Raw genomic sequence first — 21,652 nt, 5'->3', positions numbered from 1 at the left:
AGAGTGAGTTTGTACTCTACACACACACCACTCTACACACACCACTCAACACACACCACTCTACACACACACCACTCTACACACACCACTCTACACACACCACTCAACACACACCACTCTACACACACCACTCAACACACACCACTCTACACACACCACTCTACACACACCACTCTACACACACCACTCAACACACACCACTCTACACACACCACTCAACACACACCACTCTACACACACCACTCTAGACACACCACTCTACACACACCACTCTAGACACACCACTCTACACACACCACTCTACACACACCACTCAACACACACACCACTCTACACACACCACTCTACACACACCACTCTAGACACACCACTCTACACACACACCACTCTACACGCACCACTCTACACACACCACTCTACACACACACACCACTCTACACACACCACTCTAGACACACCAATCTACACACACCACTCTAGACACACCACTCTACACACACCACTCTACACACACACACCACTCTACACACACCACTCTAGACACACCACTCTACACACACACCACTCTACACACACACCACTCTACACACACCACTCTACACACACACACACACCACTCTACACACACACACACACCACCACTGTACACACACACCAATGTACACACACCACTCTACACACACACCACTGTACACACACACCACTCTACACACACCACTCTACACACACCACTCTACACACACACCACTCTACACACACACCACTCTACACACCACTCTCTACACACTCACCACTCTATACACACCACTCTACACACACACACCACTGTACACACACACCACTCTACACACACACCACTCTACACACACACCACTGTACACACACACCACTCTACACACACCACTCTATACACATTACTCTACACACACACCACTCTACACACACACCACTCTACACACACCACTCTATACACACCACTCTATACACATTACTCTACACACACACCACTCTCCCCACACCACTCTACACACACACCACTCTACACACACCACTCGACACACACACCACTCTATACACATTGCTCTACACACACACCACTCTACACACACCACTCTACACACCACTTTATACACACCACTCTATACACATTACTCTACACACACACCACTCTCCTTACACCACTGTACACACACACCAGTAGACACTGACCTCTGATTCATCAATCTCACTCCTGTCCTGTTCCCAGCAGTTAGCTTTTATGACATTGCTTTGGCCATGGCAAGCAAGGCCAGTGCATTTAGAAACGATATATCGTCTCAGCTTCAATTATCTCAGCATATTTATCATGTTGTTTAGGGATCTATCGTTCACCCCTTTTTTGATTTGCTGGGCTGAGGCACAAACGTTCTCTTTTTTTATCATATTTTGGATGCCTGACGTAGTCTCGGCACAAATCTTCAGTTATAAAAAGACTGAGTGTTACAGCAGTGTTCAGAACACCCCTGCTGTTTCTCATCTGTATTCATTAAACATCACAGTGCTATGGAGAGGGGGGGTCTTAAGACTTAAAGGAAGGAAGTGTGAGAGTGACAGGTCAGGTTATTTCCAGCTCTCCCTCTTTCTGGTTCGGCAAATATCCAATTTATATGAGGTTGCACTGTGCACAAGCAGCCACATTTGGTTCTCCTCAAAAACGGGAAAGGGGACGTTACCATAGCAGCGCGGCCTAGTGCCTGACAACCTGAGCTGCCTCCTCGGCTGTTGTGACATTCTCTGAAAGGAGAAATACTAACATTAAGTCTTCCTCTGTGTCTATTGCATCTTGCTGCTTTAATAATCACAATGAATCTCCCTCCCAAGCTCAACAGAGGAGGATTCTATTTTAGTTTCTCTCTCCGGTCTTCTCTTGACATCACAAATGGTTTAGAGTCACTGTTAATCGGAGAGAGGAGAGGAGGATCAATCTCATCAAAGAGAAGGGGTGGATCAGCTTTAATATTGTGGATAGATTGTTGCTTCCATCAATGTAATTGTCTGCATCATTTCCAATCCCCCATATATTTTTTGGGGTAAATATATATATCCATGTACAGTGCCTTGCAAAAGTATTCATCCCCTTTGTCATTTTTCCTATTTTGTTGCATTACAACCTGTAATTTAAATTGAATTTTATTTGGATTTCATGTAATGGACATACACAAAATAGTCCAAATTGGTGAAGTTAAATTTAAAAAATGACTTGTTTCAAAAAATATAAATAAATTAAAATGGAAAAGTGGTGCGTGCATATGTTTTCACCCCCTTTGCTATGAAGCTTCTAAATAAGATCTGGTGCAACCAATTAAGTCACATACTGTAAGTAGTTAAATAAAGTCCACCTGTGTGCAATCTAAGTGTCACATGATCTGTCACATGATCTCAGTATATATACACCTGTTCTGAAAGGCCCCAGAGTCTGCAACACCACTAAGCCAGGGGCACCACCAAGCAAGTGGCACCATGAAGACCAAGGAGCTCTCCAAACAGGTCAGGGACAAAGTTGTGGAAAAGTACAGATCAGGGTTGGGTTATAAAAAATATCAGAAACTTTGAACATCCCACGGAGCACCATTAAATCCATTATTAAAACATTTCAAGAATATGTCACCACAACAAACCTGCCAAGAGAGGGCCGCCCACCAAAACTCACAGAGCAGGCAAGGAGGGCATTAGTCAGAGAGGCAACAAAGAAACCAAAGATAACCCTGAAGGAGCTGCAAAGCTCCACAGCGGAGATTGGAGTATCTGTCCATAGGACCACTTTAAGCCCTACACTCCACAAATCTGGGCTTTACGGAAGAGTGTCCAGAAAAAAGCCATTGCTAAATAAAAAATAATAAGCAAACACATTTGGTGTTCGCCAAAAGGCATGTGGGAGACTCCCCAAACATATGGAATAAGGTTCTCTGGTCAGATGAGACTAAAATTTTGCTTTTTGGCCATCAAGGAAAATGTCTGGCGCAAACTCAACACCTATCATCACCCTGAGAACACTATCCCCACAGTGAGGAATGGTGGTGGCAGCATTATGCTGTGGGGATGTTTTTCATCGGCAGGGACTGGGAAACTGGTCAGAATTGAAGGAATGATGGATGGCACTAAATACAGGGAAATTCTTGAGGGAAAACTGTTTCAGTCTTCCAGAGATTTGAGACTGGGATGGAGGTTCACCTTCCAGCAGGACAATGACCCTAAGCATACTGCTGAAGCAACACTCGAGTGGTTTAAGCGGAAACATTTAAATCTATTGGAATGGCCAAGTCAAAGCCCAGACCTCAATCCATTTGAGAATTTGTGGTATCCATCCAACTTGAAGGAGCTGGAACAGTTTTGCCTTGAAGAATGGGCAAAAATCCCAGTGGCTAGATGTGCCAAGCTTATAGAGTCATACCCCAAGAGACTTGCAGCTGTAATTGCTGCAAAACGTGGCTCTACAAAGTATTGACTTTGGGGGAGGGGTGAATAGTTTTGCACGCGCAAGCTTTCTGTTTTTTGGTCTTATTTCTTGTTTGTTTCACAATAAAACATATTTTGCATCTTCAAAGTGGTAGGCATGTTGTTTAAATCAAATGATACAAACCCCCAAAAACCCATTTTAATTCCAGGTTGTAAGGCAACAAAATAGGAAAAATGCATACATACACACATACATACACATACAGTACATACCCATATATATATATACATACATAAACATTCATACATATATACGTATATACATACAGTACATACACATACATATATACATACATATACATACTTCTTTTTAGAATATACCTTTATTATTCCTCGCAAACCCTACCACCCCTCCCCCAATTTGAAGTAAACTATTAAACAATAACACTTAGGCTTTTACCTTCAGTTTATACATATTATACACATTTTACAGACACAATTTCTGAAACTGAAATAAATCGTTCTCTCTGCTATTATTCAGAAATTTCACATTCTTCAAATGAAGTGGTGATCCTAACTAACCTAAGACAGGGAATTTTTACTAGGATTAAATGTCAGGAATTGTTAAAAACTGAGTTTAAATGTATTTGGCTAAGGTGTATGTAAACTTCTGACTTCAACTCTAGATCCTCTATGAGGCTGTGGAGGGATTCTAATTGTGGTTTTAAAATAAAACATGAATCATCACCGTACAACGACACCTTTGTTTTTAAGCCACAGATTTCTAATCCCTTAATATTATTGTTGGATCTAATTTTAACAGCTAACATTTCGATGGCAATAATAAATAGATATGCCGACAGTGGACAACCTTGTTTTACTCCTCTTGACAGTTTAAAACTTTCTGAGATGTAGTCATTATTTACTATTTTACACCTAGGGTTACTATACATACAGTAACTTTGACCCATTTTATAAGAGATTCTCCAAATTTGAAATATTCTAGGCATTTATATATAATCTCCAGTCGTACTTCATCAAAAGCCTTTTCAAAATCAGCTATGAATACTAGGCTTGGTGTCCCCGATATTTCATAGTATTCTATTGTTTCCAGTACTTGTCTTATATTATCTCCAATGTATTGTCCATGTAAAAAACCTGTCTGATTAGAATGAATAATATCTGACAATACCTTTTTAATTCTGTACACCAAGCATTTAGCTAGAATTTTTGCATCACTACACTGAAGTGTAAGAGGCCTCCAATTTTTTAAATGGACTGGATCTTTATACATAACAATTGGATCCTGTTTCAGTAATAATGAAATCAGACCTTATTGTTGCATGTCCAATAATCCAGCATTTATATAGGAGTGGTTAAAACATGCTAAAAATGGTCCTCTGAGTATATAGAAAAAAGGTTGTTGTACTTCCACTGGTATGCCATCCAGCCCTGGAGTTTTCCCAGCCTTAAAGGCTTTAATTGCATCAAGAAGTTTCTCCTCTGTAATTTGGCCTTCACTTGAGTCTTTCTGTACAGATGTTCATTTTACATTATTAATAGGGAAAAAATGGCCTCTAAAGGCACATTTAAAAGTGTTCCATACAATAAGGGGATCTGCTGTACCTATGTTATGTCAGAAAAAGTCAGTTATAAATGATTCTGTCCTAGTTATAAACAAGTTATCATCCAGTAGGATTTGATTACGTTTCCAATATCCCCGCCCACGTGGAAATTCTGTAGGAGTAATATATATGACAATTATGTGATGATCCGACCGTATTCTGTCCCCTATCAACACTTTTTAAACTTTTTGGTGCCAGAGAGAATGACATAAGAAAGTAATCAAGACTAGCTTGATAAACCTCTGCCATGTATATTTTACTAGGTCAGGATATTTAAGCCTCCATATATCCACTAATTCCAATATATCCATGACATTCATGATTTCCTTAAGTGCCCGAGAGTGATAGTTTGTAGTGTGATTTCTTTTACGGTCCATAGAGGAATTTAAAACCGTATTAAAGTCCCGTATTAAAATATATAAATTCTTAAATATATTTTCAAAGAAGCTTGGATCATCATTATATGGACCGTATATGTTAATATGCCATATCTGTTAATTGTCCAATAACATATTTAAAATAATCCATCTACCTTGATGATCTGTTTGGACAATTTGCACATTTGTGTCACGCCCTGGAGTGGCCGGAGTCCGCACCTTTGGGGGGGGTACTGTCACGCCCTGGCCATAGATAGGCTTTTATTCTCTATTTTGGTTAGGCCAGGGTGTGACTAGGGTGGGCATTCTAGTTTCTTTATTTCTATGTTTTCTGTTTCTATGTTTTGGTTTCTATGTGTATGGTTCTCAATCAGGGACAGCTGTCTATCGTTGTCTCTGATTGGGAATCATACTTAGGCAGCCTGTTTTTCCACCTTAGTTGTGGGTAGTTGACTTTGTTAGTGGCCTGTATAGCACTAGTAAGCTTCACATTCGTTTTTGTTGTTTTTTGTTTTTGTTGGCGACATTTTAAATAAAGTGAAATGTACGCTCACCACGCTGCACCTTGGTCTCATCGTTACGACGAACGTGACAGAACTACCCACCACAAACGGACCAAGAGGCGGGGCCAGGAGGAGCAGTGTTTTCTGGAGGATATGACATGGGAGGAGATCTTGGAAGGCAAGGGACCCTGGGCAAAGGCTGGAGAATATCGCCGTCCAAAGGAGGAGATTAAAGCAGCGAGGAAGGCGGAGGCAGCGAGTAAAAGGGCCCAGGATTACACAGGGTCACGGCTGGCACGAAAGACCGGGAGGCCACTCCCCAACAATTTTTGGGGGGACACACGAGGAGATTGGCTGAGTCAGGTTGGAGACCTGAGCCAACTCCTCGTGCTTACTGTAGGGAGCGTGGTACTGGTGAGGCACCGTGTTATGCGGTGGAGCGCACGGTGTCTCCAGTGCGCGTTCACAGCCTGGTGCGCTACATTCCAGCTCCCTGCATCTGCCGGGCTAGAGTGGGCATCCAGCCAGGACGGATGCGCATCTGGCCGCCAGTGCGTCTCTACGGCCCAGGATATCCTGCGCCGGCTCTGTGCACTGTGTCTCCGGTGCGTCTGCACAGCCCAGTGCGTCCTGTGCCAGCGCCCCGCCTTTTCCGGGCGAAGGTAACCATCCAGCCAGGACGGGTTGTGCAGGCTCTACGCTCGAGACCTCCAGTGCGCCTCCACGGCCCAGTGTGTCCGGTGCCTGCTCCAAGAACCAGGCCTTCAGTATGTCTCCCCAGCCTGGTGAGTCCTGTGCCTGCTCCCAGAACCAGGCCTCCTGTATGTCTCCCAAGCCTGGTGAGTCCTGTGCCTGCTCCCAGAACCAGGCCTCCTGTATGTCTCCCCAGCCTGGTAAGCCCTGTGGCAGCTCCACGCACCAGGCTGCCTATACGTCTCCTCACTCCAGTGATGATCCATGGCACGAAGCCTCCAGTGATGATCCATGGCACGAAGCCTCCAGTGATGATCTATGGCACGAAGCCTCCAGTGATGATCCATGGCACGAAGCCTACAGTGATGATCCATGGCACGAAGCCTCCAGTGATGATCTATGGCACGAAGCCTCCAGTGATGATCCATGGCACGAAGCCTCCAGTGATGATCTATGGCACGAAGCCTCCAGTGATGATCCATGGCACGAAGCCTCCAGTGATGATTCATGGCACGAAGCCTCCAGTGATGGTCCATGGCCCGGAGCCTGCAATGAGGATCCATGGCACGAAGCCTCCAGTATGGATCCGCGGACCGGAGCCTTCAGCGACGGCCTCCAGTCCAGAGCCTCCGACCACGGTCTCCAGTCCGGAGCCTCCTACAACGGCCTCCAGTCCAGTCCGGAGCCTCCAGCAACGGTCCCCAGTCCGGAGCCGCCAGCGACGGTCCCCAGTCCGGAGCCGCCAGCGACGGTCCCCGGTCCGGAGCTTCCAACGACGGCCTCCAGTCCGGAGCCTCCAGCAACGGTCTCCAGTCCGGAGCCGTTAGCGACAGTCCCCAGTCCGGGGCCTGCAGCGAGGGTCCCCAGTCCAGAGGCGCCACCAAAGTGGGGGGAGCCAGAGGTGGAGCGGGGCCTGCGTCCCGCTCCGGAGCCACCACCGAAGTAGATGCCCACCCGGACCCTGCCCTATAGAGTCAGGTTTTGCGGCCGGAGTCCGCACCTTTGGGGGGGGTACTGTCACGCCCTGGCCATAGATAGGCTTTTATTCTCTATTTTGGTTAGGCCAGGGTGTGGCTAGGGTGGGCATTCTAGTTTCTTTATTTCTATGTTTTCTGTTTCTATGTTTTGGCCGGGTATGGTTCTCAATCAGGGACAGCTGTCTATCGTTGTCTCTGATTGGGAATCATACTTAGGCAGCCTGTTCTTCCACCTTAGTTGTGGGTAGTTGACTTTGTTAGTGGCCTGTATTGCCCTAGTAAGCGTCACGTTCGTTTTTGTTGTTTCTTGTTGTTGTTGGCGACATTTTAAATAAAGTTAAATGTACGCTCACCACGCTGCACATTGGTCTCATCATTACGCCGAACGTGACAATTTGGATCAAAATTACTGTTAATTAATATCATCATCCTTTTGAATTTATTTGCCCATGGGAGCAATATATTTCTCCCCCCCAGTCTTTTTTCCACAAAACTTAATCTAAAATTGTTGAATGAGTTTCCTGTAAACAATAGATATTATATTACTTCTCTTTTAGCCAGGTAAATACTGATGGTCTTTTCTTATTATCTGCTAAGCCATTACAATTATAACTGGCTATACTTATTTCACCACTTACCATAATGAGACACATGTTTCAATTCTATTTATTAAAATATATGTTTGTAAACGTACCATTAAAAAGTAACATGATGATTGAGTGTCTATATAGCTGTACCATGATATTTGCATTGCTACTAAGTAAACCTTCAATTGGTCCTCACTATTCCACCCGCTAAAAGCCCTCCTCATCCCGAGTTGGGTTGTCATCCCAATGCCCGGCAGACCCTCGGATCCCATAGCCACGGAGAGACCGTGACCTATCCTTCGAAAAGAGCACACAGTGCCACCCACAGAACAGACGCAGAGAAGAGACTTGGCACAGGAAATGGCATTACATCTAATGCTGGGACACTTTCATTTGCAAAAGTTGTGTCTGAATTCATTTCTGGGTAACAATTAGCTGGTTTGTCTATAGGTCAATAAAGATGATTTATGTTACTGTAAAGCCATTTGTCATTTTCCGTCTTCAGTTATATTCCATTCTATTGTATCTCCATGCCAAGGAGTAGTTGATATATACAGTGGGGCAAAAAAGTATTTAGTCAGCCACCAATTGTGCAAGTTCTCCCACTTAAAAAGATGAGAGAGGCCTGTAATTTTCATCATAGGTACACTTCAACTATGACAGACAAAATGAGAAAAAAATTGCAGACATTCACATTGTAGGATTTTTTATGAATTTATTTGCAAATTATGGTGGAAAATAAGTATTTGGTCAATAACAAAAGTTTATCTCAATACTTTGTTATATACCCTTTGTTGGCAATGACAGAAGTCAAACGTTTTCTGTAAGTCTTCACAAGGTTTTCACACACTGTTGCTGGTATTTTGGCCCATTCCTCCATGCAGATCTCCTCTAGAGCAGTGATGTTTTGGGGCTGTTGCTGGGCAACACGGACTTTCAACCCCCTCCAAAGATTTTCTATGGGGTTGAGATCTGGAGACTGGCTAGGCCACTCCAGGACCTTGAAATGCTTCTTACGAAGCCACTCCTTCGTTGCCCGGGCGGTGTGTTTGGGATCATTATCATGCTGAAAGACCCAGCCACGTTTCATCTTCAATGCCCTTGCTGATGGAAGGAGGTTTTCACTCAAAATCTCACGATACATGACCCCATTCATTCTTTCCTTTACACGTATCAGTCGTCCTGGTCCCTTTGCAGAAAAACAGCCCCAAAGCATGATGTTTCCACCCCCATGCTTCACAGTATGTATGGTGTTCTTTGGATGCAACTCAGCATTCATTGTCCTCCAAACACGACGAGTTGAGTTTTTACCAAAAAGTTAGATTTTGGTTTCATCTGACCATATGACATTCTCCCAATCTTCTTCTGGATCATCCAAATGCTCTCTAGCAAACTTCAGACGGGCCTGGACATGTACTGGCTTAAGCAGGGGGACACGTCTGGCACTGCAGGATTTGAGTCCCTGGCGGCATAGTGTGTTACTGATGGTAGGCTTTGTTACTTTGGTCCCAGCTCTCTGCAGGTCATTCACTAGGTCCCCCCGTGTGGTTCTGGGATTTTTGCTCACCGTTCTTGTGATCATTTTGACCCCACGGGGTGAGATCTTGCGTGGAGCCCCAGATCGAGGGAGATATCAGTGGTCTTGTATGTCTTCCATTTCCTAATAATTGCTCCCACAGTTGATTTCTTCAAACCAAGCTGCTTACCTATTGCCGATTCAGTCTTCCCAGCCTGGTGCAGGTCTACAATTTTGTTTCTGGTGTCCTTTGACAGCTCTTTGGTCTTGGCCATAGTGGAGTTTGGAGTGTGACTGTTTGAGATTGTGGACAGGTGTCTTTTATACTGATAACAAGTTCAAACAGGTGCCATTAATATAGGTAACGAGTGGAGGACAGAGGAGCCTCTTAAAGAAGAAGTTACAGGTCTGTGAGAGACAGAAATCTTGTTTGTTTGTAGGTGACCAAATACTTATTTTCCACCATAATTTGCAAATAAATTCATTAAAAATCCTACAATGTGATTTTCTGGATTTTTTTTCTCATTTTGTCTGTCATAGTTGAAGTGTACCTATGATGAAAATTACAGGCCTCTCTCATCTTTTTAAGTGGGAGAACTTGCACAATTAGTGGCTGACTAAGTACTTTTTTGCCCCACTGTAAGTATGTGTATGATCTGTCCGCAGAGAAGGGTGCTGCTGAGGAGATCGCCTCCAGTGGGATCCTTCCCATCTTAGCCCAGTCCCTCAGGGTGAAGAGTCCTCTCACCAACCAAGTGGCGTTGGTGGTGGCAGAAATGGCCAGGGAAGGTGAGATGAGATGCCAGCCCACAAGACAGAGGAACAGGGGGCATGAATACCAATCTGAGTTTAATGGAGAGAACCAAGCCCTTAATCACAACTACTCTGACTCACACTGTGTTTGAAAGACTCACTGATTAAAATAAAATAAGTTGATTTTATTTTCTGGCTGCAATCAAACTATTACCATTGATGGACAATTTTGACAGAAAAGTGGTCTCTGTGCTACCTCACCGGCTCCTACTCATTACCTATCAACTAATATTCATGACCTCTACTGTGTACCCACTGGGCACAGACGTTAATTCAACTACTATTCCACATTGGTTCAATGTTATTTCATTGAAATGACATGGGAACAACGTTGATTCAACCATTGTGTGCCCAGTGGGCACTTGAGGTTCAAAGTGCCCTTTCAAAAGAAGTTATGCTAATGTGCTATTTTAATTAGCTTTATGTAGATGATATCTATGCATAATATATGTTATTGATGTGCCCTCTGCTTCCTTCACTATCCTTTGTTCTTTAATCTATGCATTTTTCTATGCATAAAGCAGAACTTCTGCCACTGACTTACAGTATGTGCATTCTGTAAGAACCGCTCCCTGAACTAAAAATGACTACTTTCTATTTGCATCTACCAAGATCCAGTCCTCCGTTTACAAACACAACAATGCCATAGGCTTACTGTGGGTACAAACAGAGATTGAGGAAATGCTGTCCCTGTGTTCCAGCGGCGGTGAGGGACCCGTGCATTGATGCTGGGCTGGTGACGGTTCTGGTGCCCCTGCTGAACAGTGCAGACGAGGAGCTGCTCCTCCACACTGGCAGAGCCATCGGACGCATCTGCTTCGACAACAGTGAGTGGGACTGACTCTCGCAGGCCTTTCCCAGGGGGAATCAGGCTTTACCTGCAGTTATAGGATGAATCTGAACCAGAATCTGCCTACTAAATGAATATGTAATCTTACTACCCAATGCTTGTCCTGATTGATTTGCTGTGTGTGCCTCCACCTCTCCAAGTCTATTTATCTCAGTCTCACTCCATTACTCTCTACCTCCTTCTCTCCCTTCCCCTTTTATCCCTCTCCTCCTCCCTCTCTCAGCGGCCCAGCAGGATCAGCTGGTGCAGTGTGGGGTGATCCCCAGGCTGGTGGCCATCATGAGGGAGAACCTAGAGAACGACCCACTGGTCAACGTGTGTCTGCTGGCCCTCTGTAACCTGGCCGACATGGGTGAGGAACACCAGAGGAACTTTAGTATACTCTAGACAGGGTCACAGAGAGGACCCACTGGGCACACACTGGTTGAATCAATGTTGTTTCCACGATATTTCAATGACATTATGTTGAACCAACACGGAATAGACGTTGAATTGACCCCTGTAGCCAGTGGGGAGGAAAGCCTGTTCGTTTTTAGTTACATTTCTGAACCAAAATGGTGTGCTTGTCTCATTTGTTTACTTGGAGACTGTATATACTGAGTTGAACCAGTTATTGTGTTTCTCACATTCTTATCTGTGAATGAGAATAGTTTCTTAACTGACAGGCCTGGTTAGATAAAGGTGACAATTCAAATATGTGGCCTCTGACCCCTGCAGACACGACGCGGGAGGCTCTGGTAGAGGTGGGCGTGGCGGAGGTGCTGACGGCCCAGCTAAAACGGGCTACTGATGCAGAGAGAAGACACATCATACTGGAGGTTCTGGGATCACTGGGAGAGAGTGGTACATCTGGGAAAGGGCCTGAAATGTGGTCATTCAAATGATGATCATTTATACAGACACGGATGAGATTGAATAGGCTGCAAGTGAGGTTTAAGCTTTTCAGATGGAGGGTTGAATGAATGTGTGCTCAGACTAACACACTCCTCCTGTGCTGCTGTTGTCAGACGTTCTGAAGCTGCAGTTTGTGGAGTCGGGGGTTCCTGAGGCTCTGTCCAAGATGATTCGGGGGCTACAGGGTGGCTCTGACCCCCATGACCTCTGCAGCATCAAGATCGCCTCTAACCTCATCGTTTCCCTCCTGCTGGGAGGTAAGGAACTCAACCTGACCTGGAGGCACCAGAATCCCTCTATGGTTCTCCCCCATAACCCCATAGTCCATTCCTCACTCACCCACACCCCTTCACTGTCTGTCAGCTCACATCACTCAATTTGATTGATGTTTGATTCCGAATGTAATCGAGCAAAGATACTCTCAGACTAAGAATCACATTTGTATTCATAAAAATCAGCTCATGCGATGTGTTGGTAATGATGATATGTGGTTTTCTGGTTTATTTGTCTTTTATCTGTTTCGATTTCTTTGCTAAATGAAATATGGATGATTGGTGACTGACTAGTTTGATGTGCTGCCTGTCCCTGTGTGCTGTGTTTGGTGCATTAGATGAGTCCATGCAGAAGTGTTTTGGCGAGGGCACGGGGGTGGTGTACCGGGATGTACTCTCTTGGCTGCAGTCCTCCAACACTCAGCTGCAACTGTCTGGAGCCCTGGCCATCGCCAACTTTGCCAGGAATGGTGAGATGACGAAATGCCTTCAGATTGACTGCTTTAGTTTTGAGAATTGATTCTCCTCAGTCTCGGATGTTCCTAGCCCATGTCTATATTCATATTCTATTACCTTATAACCTCTCTTCACCTTTCTCTCTCTGTATCTTTTCTCTCTCTATCTTTTCTCTCTCTCTATCTTCTCTCTCTCTCTCTCTCTCTCTCTCTCTCTCTCTCACTCTCTCTCTCTCTCTCTCTCTCTCTCTCTCTCTCTCTCTCTCTCTCTCTCTCTCTCTCTCTCTCTCTCTCTCTCTCTCTCTCTCTCTCTCTCTTTCACCCTTCTCAGACAGTAACTGTGTGAAGATGTTGGAGTTAGGGGTGGTTCCTCATATCCTTACCCTACTGGAGCAGCATGTGGACGAAGGCGACGTGTCCGTCCAGCATGCCGGACTGAGTGCGCTCAGAAACCTGGCGATCCCAGGTACATAGTAGGATGGATAACCACAAACACACACGCGCACGCACAAACAGACACACACACACACACACAAACTGACGCCACTGAACCCACCACTGAATGACAAACTGGCAGCGGGAATTCATGACTAATGTGTTTATCTTGTAAGCTCTTCTTACACGGAGGACTCTCAGCTCTGAGACCACTGTGACCCCTCTTCTCCCTGGTGTTTCAGCCAGTAATAAGGTGAGGATGCTGGAGGACGGGGTGACAGAGAGAATCAGGACCTTGCTGCGCTCTGACATGCCCCCAGTGCAGTTCAAACTGCTGGGCACCCTGCGCATGATGGTGGATGGACAAGGTTCGTGGGAAAGGTGTATGGTGAAGAAGAATGGGATGTGTGCTTAATGTAGAAGTCTGGGTTATACTGTATGTGACTCAACTAAAATCACATAGGTCAAATGCATTTATCTAGTGCAGAGTTAACTAAATGTGTGTTGGAGTAATTTTTATTTATGATAAACTAAGAAACAGGGCTGTTGTTCCTACCACCTGTATAGGATAGTTATTTCAGCCCCAGTAGATGCTGTAAAATTATTCTATGGCCAAAGGCACAGTTGGAATCACAGCCTATTTACACTGTATGTGGGATATAAAATCCACCACAGGCACTACGATGACCTGTCACAGTAAATTGCAGGGTACTGGCTCCCCTTGATTACTGTAGTCTACTGAGGTAATACACTCCTATAAAGGGAATCACCACTCTGAGTCTGCTTTCTCACTTCTAATCCTTTCATTGTTTCTTCCCCCCATTTCTCTCTCTCTCTCTCCCTCTCTCTCCTTCTCTCTCTCTCTCTATCGTTCCCTCCCTTTCTTTCTGTATCTCTGTCTCTATCTTTCTCTCAATTTCTCTTGTCTCTCTCTATCCCGTGCTAACCATGTTTCTCTCAACTCTAATCTCCCCCCTCATTCAATTTCTCACCCCCCATTCTCTATCTCTGACTCCCTCCTCCTCCACTCCCTCCTCTCGTCCTCTCTCAGAGGAGGCAGCTGCATTGCTGGGTAAAGATGAGGTTTTGTTGGCGCGGATTATTGAGTGGTGTGAGGCACGGGACCATGCAGGGGTCAGGGGAGAGGCCAACCGCCTCCTGGCTGCCCTTATTAGACACAGCCGTGCCCCGGTGAGTAACTCGTGGGCACACACACACACACACACACACACACACACACACACACACACACACACACACACACACACACACACACACACACACACACACACACACACACACACAGTATGAGGACTACATGCTGTATGTGTGTAATACTCATCTCTTCAAGAGACTGATTCTCTCCATTCCGACTCTTACAGGAAGTCATCAACGCTGTAACCAAAGCAGATGGGGTGCGACACCTCATCTCCATGGCAACCAGTGAACACTTGATCATGCAGAATGAAGCCCTGGTGGCCCTAGCGATTGCATCTGCCATTGACATCGGTGAGGGATTCTACTATCCTTTGAGAGCAATCAGAGGGAAAGATAAATACATCTTAAGCTATCCTTAGGACTGACAGAACGTAGCTAGATACAGGTTTACTGACAGAACGTAGCTAGATACAGGTTACTGACAGAACGTAACTAGATACAGGTTTACTGACCGAACGTAACTAGATACAGGTTTACTGACAGAACGTAGCTAGATACAGGTTTACTGACAGAACGTAGCTAGATACAGGTTTACTGACAGAACGTAGCTAGATACAGGTTTACTGACAGAACGTAGCTAGATACAGGTTTACTGACAGAACGTAGCTAGATACAGGTTTACTGACAGAACGTAGCTAGATACAGGTTTACTGACAGAACGTAGCTAGATACAGGTTTACTGACAGAACGTAACTAGATACAGGTTTACTGACAGAACGTAGCTAGATACAGGTTTACTGACAGAACGTAGCTAGATACAGGTTTACTGACAGAACGTAGCTAGAAACAGGTTTACTGACAGAACGTAGCTAGATACAGGTTTACTGACAGAACGTAACTAGATACAGGTTTACTGACAGAACGTAGCTAGATACAGGTTTACTGACAGAACGTAGCTAGATACAGGTTTACTGACAGAACGTAGCTAGATACAGGTTTACTGACAGAACGTAGCTAGATACAGGTTTACTGACAGAACGTAGCTAGATACAGGTTTACTGACAGAACGTAGCTAGATACAGGTTTACTGACAGAACGTAGCTAGATACAGGTTTACTGACAGAATGTAGCTAGATACAGGTTTACTGACAGAACGTAGCTAGATACAGGTTTACTGACAGAATGTAGCTAGATACAGGTTTACTGACAGAACGTAGCTAGATACAGGTTTACTGACAGAACGTAGCTAGATACAGGTTTACTGACAGAAACCAAAATAAATAGATTTGCAATAATATCTGTATATATTATGTCAGCATGTAATAATATACAATGCAATTATATCAGCTTATATTTTACAATGGTGATTACTGTATGCTCTTTTTAGGTTATACTAATTATACACACCTTGCGTGTGTGCGTGTGACATGTCCGTCTGTTTTCCAGCCTCCATGCAGGAATCATTCCGAGAGGCAGAGCTCTTGCCCACACTGCAGAAGATGCTGGATGACCCAGTGGGGACGGTGGAGTTCAAGTTCAGTGCCCTAGGGCTTATCTGTAGCCTGGCCAACTCCAGTAGGTACCCCACGCACGCACGTGCACCCACACCCACACCCACACACATGTTCTCTCGCTCCTTTTTTCTGTCTCTCACTCTCTCTCTCTTTGTCTTTGTCTCTATACTCCTCGCTCTTAGGCTTGATGAAGGAAGAAATGGAATCTCTTAACCTGAAGGAGACCCTCAACAAGCTCTCTGGTCACTCCAGCACCAACGTAGCCACACAGGCCGACACAGTGCTGGCCATGCTTTCTGAAACCAGCTAGACTGGCCTGACCGGACCACTGCCCTGGTCAATGTGACCACAGACTCTCAGCACCACGTGCCACCGCAAACCTCCCCTACTATCGTGACTACACCATCCTCTCCATGAAAAGAAGCAGATATTGAGTCTTCCAAAGCTGGGCCTCCATTCACCTGGCCTACGGAGAGCACAGCTGGACAGAGCTATATTAGGACTAACCAACCCAATCTGACATAGAGCTAACAAGGTGATAGACTATGTTCTAAGCACAAGCTGAATGAGCCAACCCATGAAAACGCACACGAATCACAACAACCCCGGTTCAGTCATCATGACCATCTGTATAAAATAGTGTTTATGTGTGAAATAGCTCTTCTAATCAGTACTCCAATCAATTCAATGTATGTATGATTTCCGATAACGACCAGTGTATATTATCAAAGGAAACGTTTGCTTATGTATGCGCCACATGGCTACTGTTTCATAGCATCTAATGTGCTTACCCTCAATGGAAAACACAAAACTAACGTCTGACACTGTTTATCCATGTGATGTTCTATCTATACTCTGTATTGACCAATGTACATGGATGTAAATGTTCCTAGAATAGAACCTGTCTCTTCTCTGTGGATCTTGCATAGTGAGATCCCCTCTGTCATATCTACAGTTTACAGCTCAAGAAAAGCATTCAAAGCCAATATCTCTGATATTTTACCAAAGTACATTTTAATTAGTGCTAGTTATCTGAGAGCACAGGTGGGTGGGCACTGGGGATAATCATTACAGAGCGGTGAGAGTGTCAGGCAGCTCCTCCACTGGCTGCCAGCTCCAAAATTCAGACTAAAATTCAGACTAACATGTTATGTTGATGCTGGGCCAGCAAAGGGCTTGTGATGAAGGGAGCTGTAATGTTGCTCTCAGAGTCCTGCTGATTCAACTCCTTTTAACACCAATTTGTTAAGGGGTCTTGAGCCCAACAGAGACTGACTGGCTATTTCAAAAGGATTAATATAGCTAATAGCAACTGAAAACAGCACTCCATTTGTCTTTCCTTTTAGTACCTAATAGGCTACTCAATGGGAGCTGAGTTGGTAAATTAGCTTTTAATGTTGAATGAAATTATGAAAGAGATTGGTGGGTTTTCTCACTATCTAATCGTGGCATGTGGTTGTTCAATGACAGACATGTATTTGTTTAAAATCTATAACTTTTTCATTTCAGAGAGACACATAATCATGTTTTTTTGCAAAATGCTAACAAATATGTAACAAATAACTACATTTTTAATAAAGAAATGTACAAATTATACTTTTGTGACATCAATATTATTTAATTTTCTAAATAAGTTATTCAATACAGTAATATGAGATCTGTATGTAAAACATTTACATTTTACATTTTTGTCATTTAGCAAATAGCTCTTATCTAGAGTGACTTACAGTAAGTGCATTCATCTTAATTAAAATAGCTAGGAGAGACATCCACATATCACAGTCAAATATACAGGACACGAACATTCCATTCCAGCTAAACAATGGATATATAGCGTTTTGCAAATAAACACATTTTCATACACATCTAATATCTATTATATACAAATCTGAGAATAGTAATAGTTTACACACACATGAAGGTAACCATAAGCAATCATTTCTGATGCAAAAACACAAATGTGAAAAATGTGTGGATATAGCGTTATGGAAATAAACTCTTCAATTGATCTTTGAAATAACTATGTTTGTGTTTTAATAAAAAGGATGGCTTACAGAAACAACTGGCAATGGCCTGTAACTTATCTGTTGATTGGAGTATGTAGTGTATGACTGAATGTGGGTGTGTTTCAGGTCTCTAAAACACTACATTGGACAGGTAAAGCAATTTGGAGGAAGGCTACTGGTCATTTTCCTCCTCCAGTCCAATACTCTCAGATCAGTATGGGTCTGCTGTCTGTTTGTCGTTTTTCCAAACACAATGGCTACCCTTCTCCTTCTGCTAGTGTACTCGGAACACTGATAAACACATTGTCTCAGACTCCCTAAGCCTCTTTCCCATGTGGGAGGAGAACATATTTTGCCTCATCCATATTCAGATAAACTAAAGTCTCAGTGGTTACAGGAGTGGTAATGTTTTAGTCAGGTGGTAAAGGCCCATACTGTGCTTACATCCATACCTACTGTGTGAAAAGCCGCTACATGTCCAGGCTGTAGAAGCACAGGGAAACAACGTGCCACATTACAGAGAAGACAACCACTCTAACCACTAGGTGGCAACATTGTCTTTACACTACAGTCAATGCTTATTCATAGCTCTTTATTGAAACGAGGCACAGTATGTACACAATTATTATTATTAGGACCCAGTGTGTGGGTGTGTGTTTGTTTGTGTGTGTGTATCTGTATGTGTCTGTTTACTGTGTGTGAGTACAAGCTTGCGCGTGTATTATTGGGTAGCGGCTGATTTACAGAGATTGCACTGTAAAATGTTTGATCTCTGCACACTGCCGGCGAGTGGGATTCTGGGCCAGGAGCCCAGACGTGTGTGTGTGTGTGTGTGTGTGTGTGTGTGTGTGTGTGTGTGTGTGTGTGTGTGTGTGTGTGTGTGTGTGTGTGTGTGTGTGTGTGTGTGTGTGTGTGTGTGTGTGTGTGTGTGTGTGTACGTGTGTGTACGTGCCTGTGTCTGCACATTCAACTGCCTGCTATTTCCTGAGCAATCTGTTTCCTGTGCAAACAGATAAACATCAGTTGAAACAGAGAAAACAACAGCAAAACATGGGACTGCTATCAATCAAACCACCGCTAAAGAACTGGTGTTGGGAAAAAGATTGTGTGTGTGTGTGCACGTGCGTGTGACTCACACCAGGCAGAGCACAGCTGAGTCCCGAGTGTGTCATTAACACTTCTGTACCCTGAACCAATCGGATAACCACCTCTATAATCACTACGGTTGTGTACCAGGTTGTATTTGTTGCAGTCGCACTGCACATCTCACATTGGAATTACAACCTGGAATGTGCCTTTCTTGTCAGTGGCATCAATTTCTATTGCAGTATTTACTGTTTGGGATAAACATTTAGGAACGCATAACCAACTAGTAATAGACGTCTATAATAGTCACCCAGTTGCAAGATGGCGCCGACAGAGATGGTCGCCTCGCTTCAGGTCCTTAGGAAACTATGCAGTATTTTGTTTTTTAAATGTATTATTTCTTACATTGTTACCCCAGAAAATCTCAAGTGTTATTACATACAGTAGAAAGGGGAGGAAGGGAAGCGCTGCTAAGGTACACAATAGTACATTTTGGTAGATAGAAGGTGCTCTTTGGTAAAAGGGGTAAATGGGTCATCAAGAAGAAAGGAGGACCATGGCACTCGTCATATAATTAATTTAAATGCCTTTATTAGTATGGCATGTTCAATAGAAACAACGTTTTTTTTAAACCAACGCGTTTCGGCTGCATGGCCTTCGTCAGGGTCTCCTGACGAAGGCCATGCAGCCGAAACGCGTCGTTTAAAAAAAAAAGTTTTTAACATGCCATACTAATATTTTTATTTATTTATTTTTTATTTTACCGTTATTGTACCAGGTAAGTTGACTGAGAACACGTTCTCATTTGCAGCAACGACCTGGGGAATAGTTACAGGGGAGAGGAGGGGGATGAATGAGCCAATTGTAAACTGGGGATTATTAGGTGACCATGATGGTTTGAGGGCCAGATTGGGAATTTAGCCAGGACACCGGGGTTAACACCCCTACTCTTACGATAAGTGCCATGGGATCTTTAATGACCTCAGAGAGTCAGGACACCCGTTTAACGTCCCATCCGAAAGACGGCACCCTATACAGGACAGTGTCCCCAATCACTGCCCTGGGGAATTGGGATATTTTTTAGACCAGAGGAAATTGTGCCTCCTACTGGCCCTCCAACACCACTTCCAGCAGCATCTGGTCTCCCATCCAGGGACTGACCAGGACCAACCCTGCTTAGCTTCAGAAGCAAACCAGCAGTGGTATGCAGGGTGGTATGCTGCTGGCAATAAAGGCATTTAAATTAATTATATAAAGAGTGCCTTGGTCCTCCTTTCTTTTTGATGTTATTACATACAGCTGGGAAGAACTATTAGATATAAAAGCGACTTACCATCATTACGACCAGGAATACGACTTTCCCGAAGCGGATCCTTTGTTCGGACCTCCACCCTGGACATGCGATCTTATCCCAGAGGCTGACCCAAAACAACGCGGTCGCCGCAGGAGAGGCAGACGGAGCGGCCTACTGGTCAGACTCAGAAGACGAGCTCAACATCCACCGCTTCCGAGCATATTACTCGCCAATGTCCAACAAGGTGGACGAAATTAGTGCACGAGTTCCAGAGAGACATCAGAGATTGTAACATTCTCTGTTTCACGGATACATGGCTCACTCGGGATATGTTGTCAGAGTCGGTACAGCCACCCGGTTTCTTCACGCATCGCGCCGACAGAAACAAACATTTCTCTGGTAAGAAGAAGGAAGGGGGTGTATGCCTTATGACTAAAGACTCCTGGTGTAATCACAACAACATACAGGAACTCAAGTCCTTTTGTTAACCCAACCTAGAATTCCTTACAATCAAATGCCGACCGCATTATCTTCCAAGAGAATTCTCTTTGATTATAGTCACAGCCGTGTATATCCCCCCCAAGCAGACACCTCGTCGGCCCTGAAAGAACTTCACTGGACTCTATGTAAACTGGAAACCATACATCCCGAGGCGGCATTTATTGTAGCTGGAGATTTTAGCAAAGCTAATCTAAGAACCATACTTCCTAAATTCTATCAGTGTATCGAATGCGCGACAAGAGCTGGTAACTTTCTGGATCATTGCTACTCGAACTTCCACAACACATACAAAGCCCTCCCCCGCCCTGCCTTCAGCAAATCTGACCATGACTCCATTTTGTTGCTCCCAGCCTATAGACAGAAACTAAAACAGGAAACTCCCGTGCTAAGGTCAATACAATGCTGGTCTGACCAATCAGATTCCACGCTTCACGATTGCTTCGATCACATGGACTGGGATATGTTCCGGATAGCCTCAGACAACAACCTTGATGTATACGCTGACTCGGTGAGCGAGTTTATTAGCAAGTGCATCGGAGATGTCGTACCTTCTGTGACCATTAAAACCTTCCCTAATCAGAAACCATGGATTGATGGCAACATTTGCGCGAAACTGACAGCACGAACCACCGTTTTTAATCATGACAAGGTGACCGGAAAC

The 21,652-nt window shown here is 44.3% G+C and overlaps 1 protein-coding gene across 1 annotated transcript in view; it reads left to right on the top strand.

Moving 5' to 3' along the window:
• Nucleotides 1-17,698, top strand: part of LOC129836308 (rap1 GTPase-GDP dissociation stimulator 1-like) — a 21,250-nt gene extending 3,552 nt beyond the window's left edge. The window contains exons 2-14 of the mRNA XM_055902288.1: nucleotides 1-3; nucleotides 10,380-10,502; nucleotides 11,228-11,353; nucleotides 11,600-11,728; nucleotides 12,094-12,219; nucleotides 12,384-12,527; nucleotides 12,881-13,012; nucleotides 13,329-13,463; nucleotides 13,675-13,800; nucleotides 14,484-14,623; nucleotides 14,815-14,941; nucleotides 16,037-16,165; nucleotides 16,287-17,698. The exon at nucleotides 1-3 is cut by the window's left edge and continues 102 nt beyond it. Coding sequence (XP_055758263.1) covers nucleotides 1-3; nucleotides 10,380-10,502; nucleotides 11,228-11,353; nucleotides 11,600-11,728; nucleotides 12,094-12,219; nucleotides 12,384-12,527; nucleotides 12,881-13,012; nucleotides 13,329-13,463; nucleotides 13,675-13,800; nucleotides 14,484-14,623; nucleotides 14,815-14,941; nucleotides 16,037-16,165; nucleotides 16,287-16,414 — 1,568 coding nt within the window. The 3' untranslated portion in view covers nucleotides 16,415-17,698. The remainder of the gene's footprint in view (nucleotides 4-10,379; nucleotides 10,503-11,227; nucleotides 11,354-11,599; nucleotides 11,729-12,093; nucleotides 12,220-12,383; nucleotides 12,528-12,880; nucleotides 13,013-13,328; nucleotides 13,464-13,674; nucleotides 13,801-14,483; nucleotides 14,624-14,814; nucleotides 14,942-16,036; nucleotides 16,166-16,286) is intronic.
• The last annotated feature ends 3,954 nt before the right edge of the window (nucleotides 17,699-21,652 follow it).

This window comes from Salvelinus fontinalis, chromosome 37 (genome assembly GCF_029448725.1).
Source record: "Salvelinus fontinalis isolate EN_2023a chromosome 37, ASM2944872v1, whole genome shotgun sequence".
Taxonomy (NCBI): Eukaryota; Metazoa; Chordata; class Actinopteri; order Salmoniformes; family Salmonidae; genus Salvelinus; species Salvelinus fontinalis.
The sequence above is the reverse complement of the archived record's forward strand: the minus strand, read 5'-3'. Positions and strand labels throughout refer to the sequence as shown.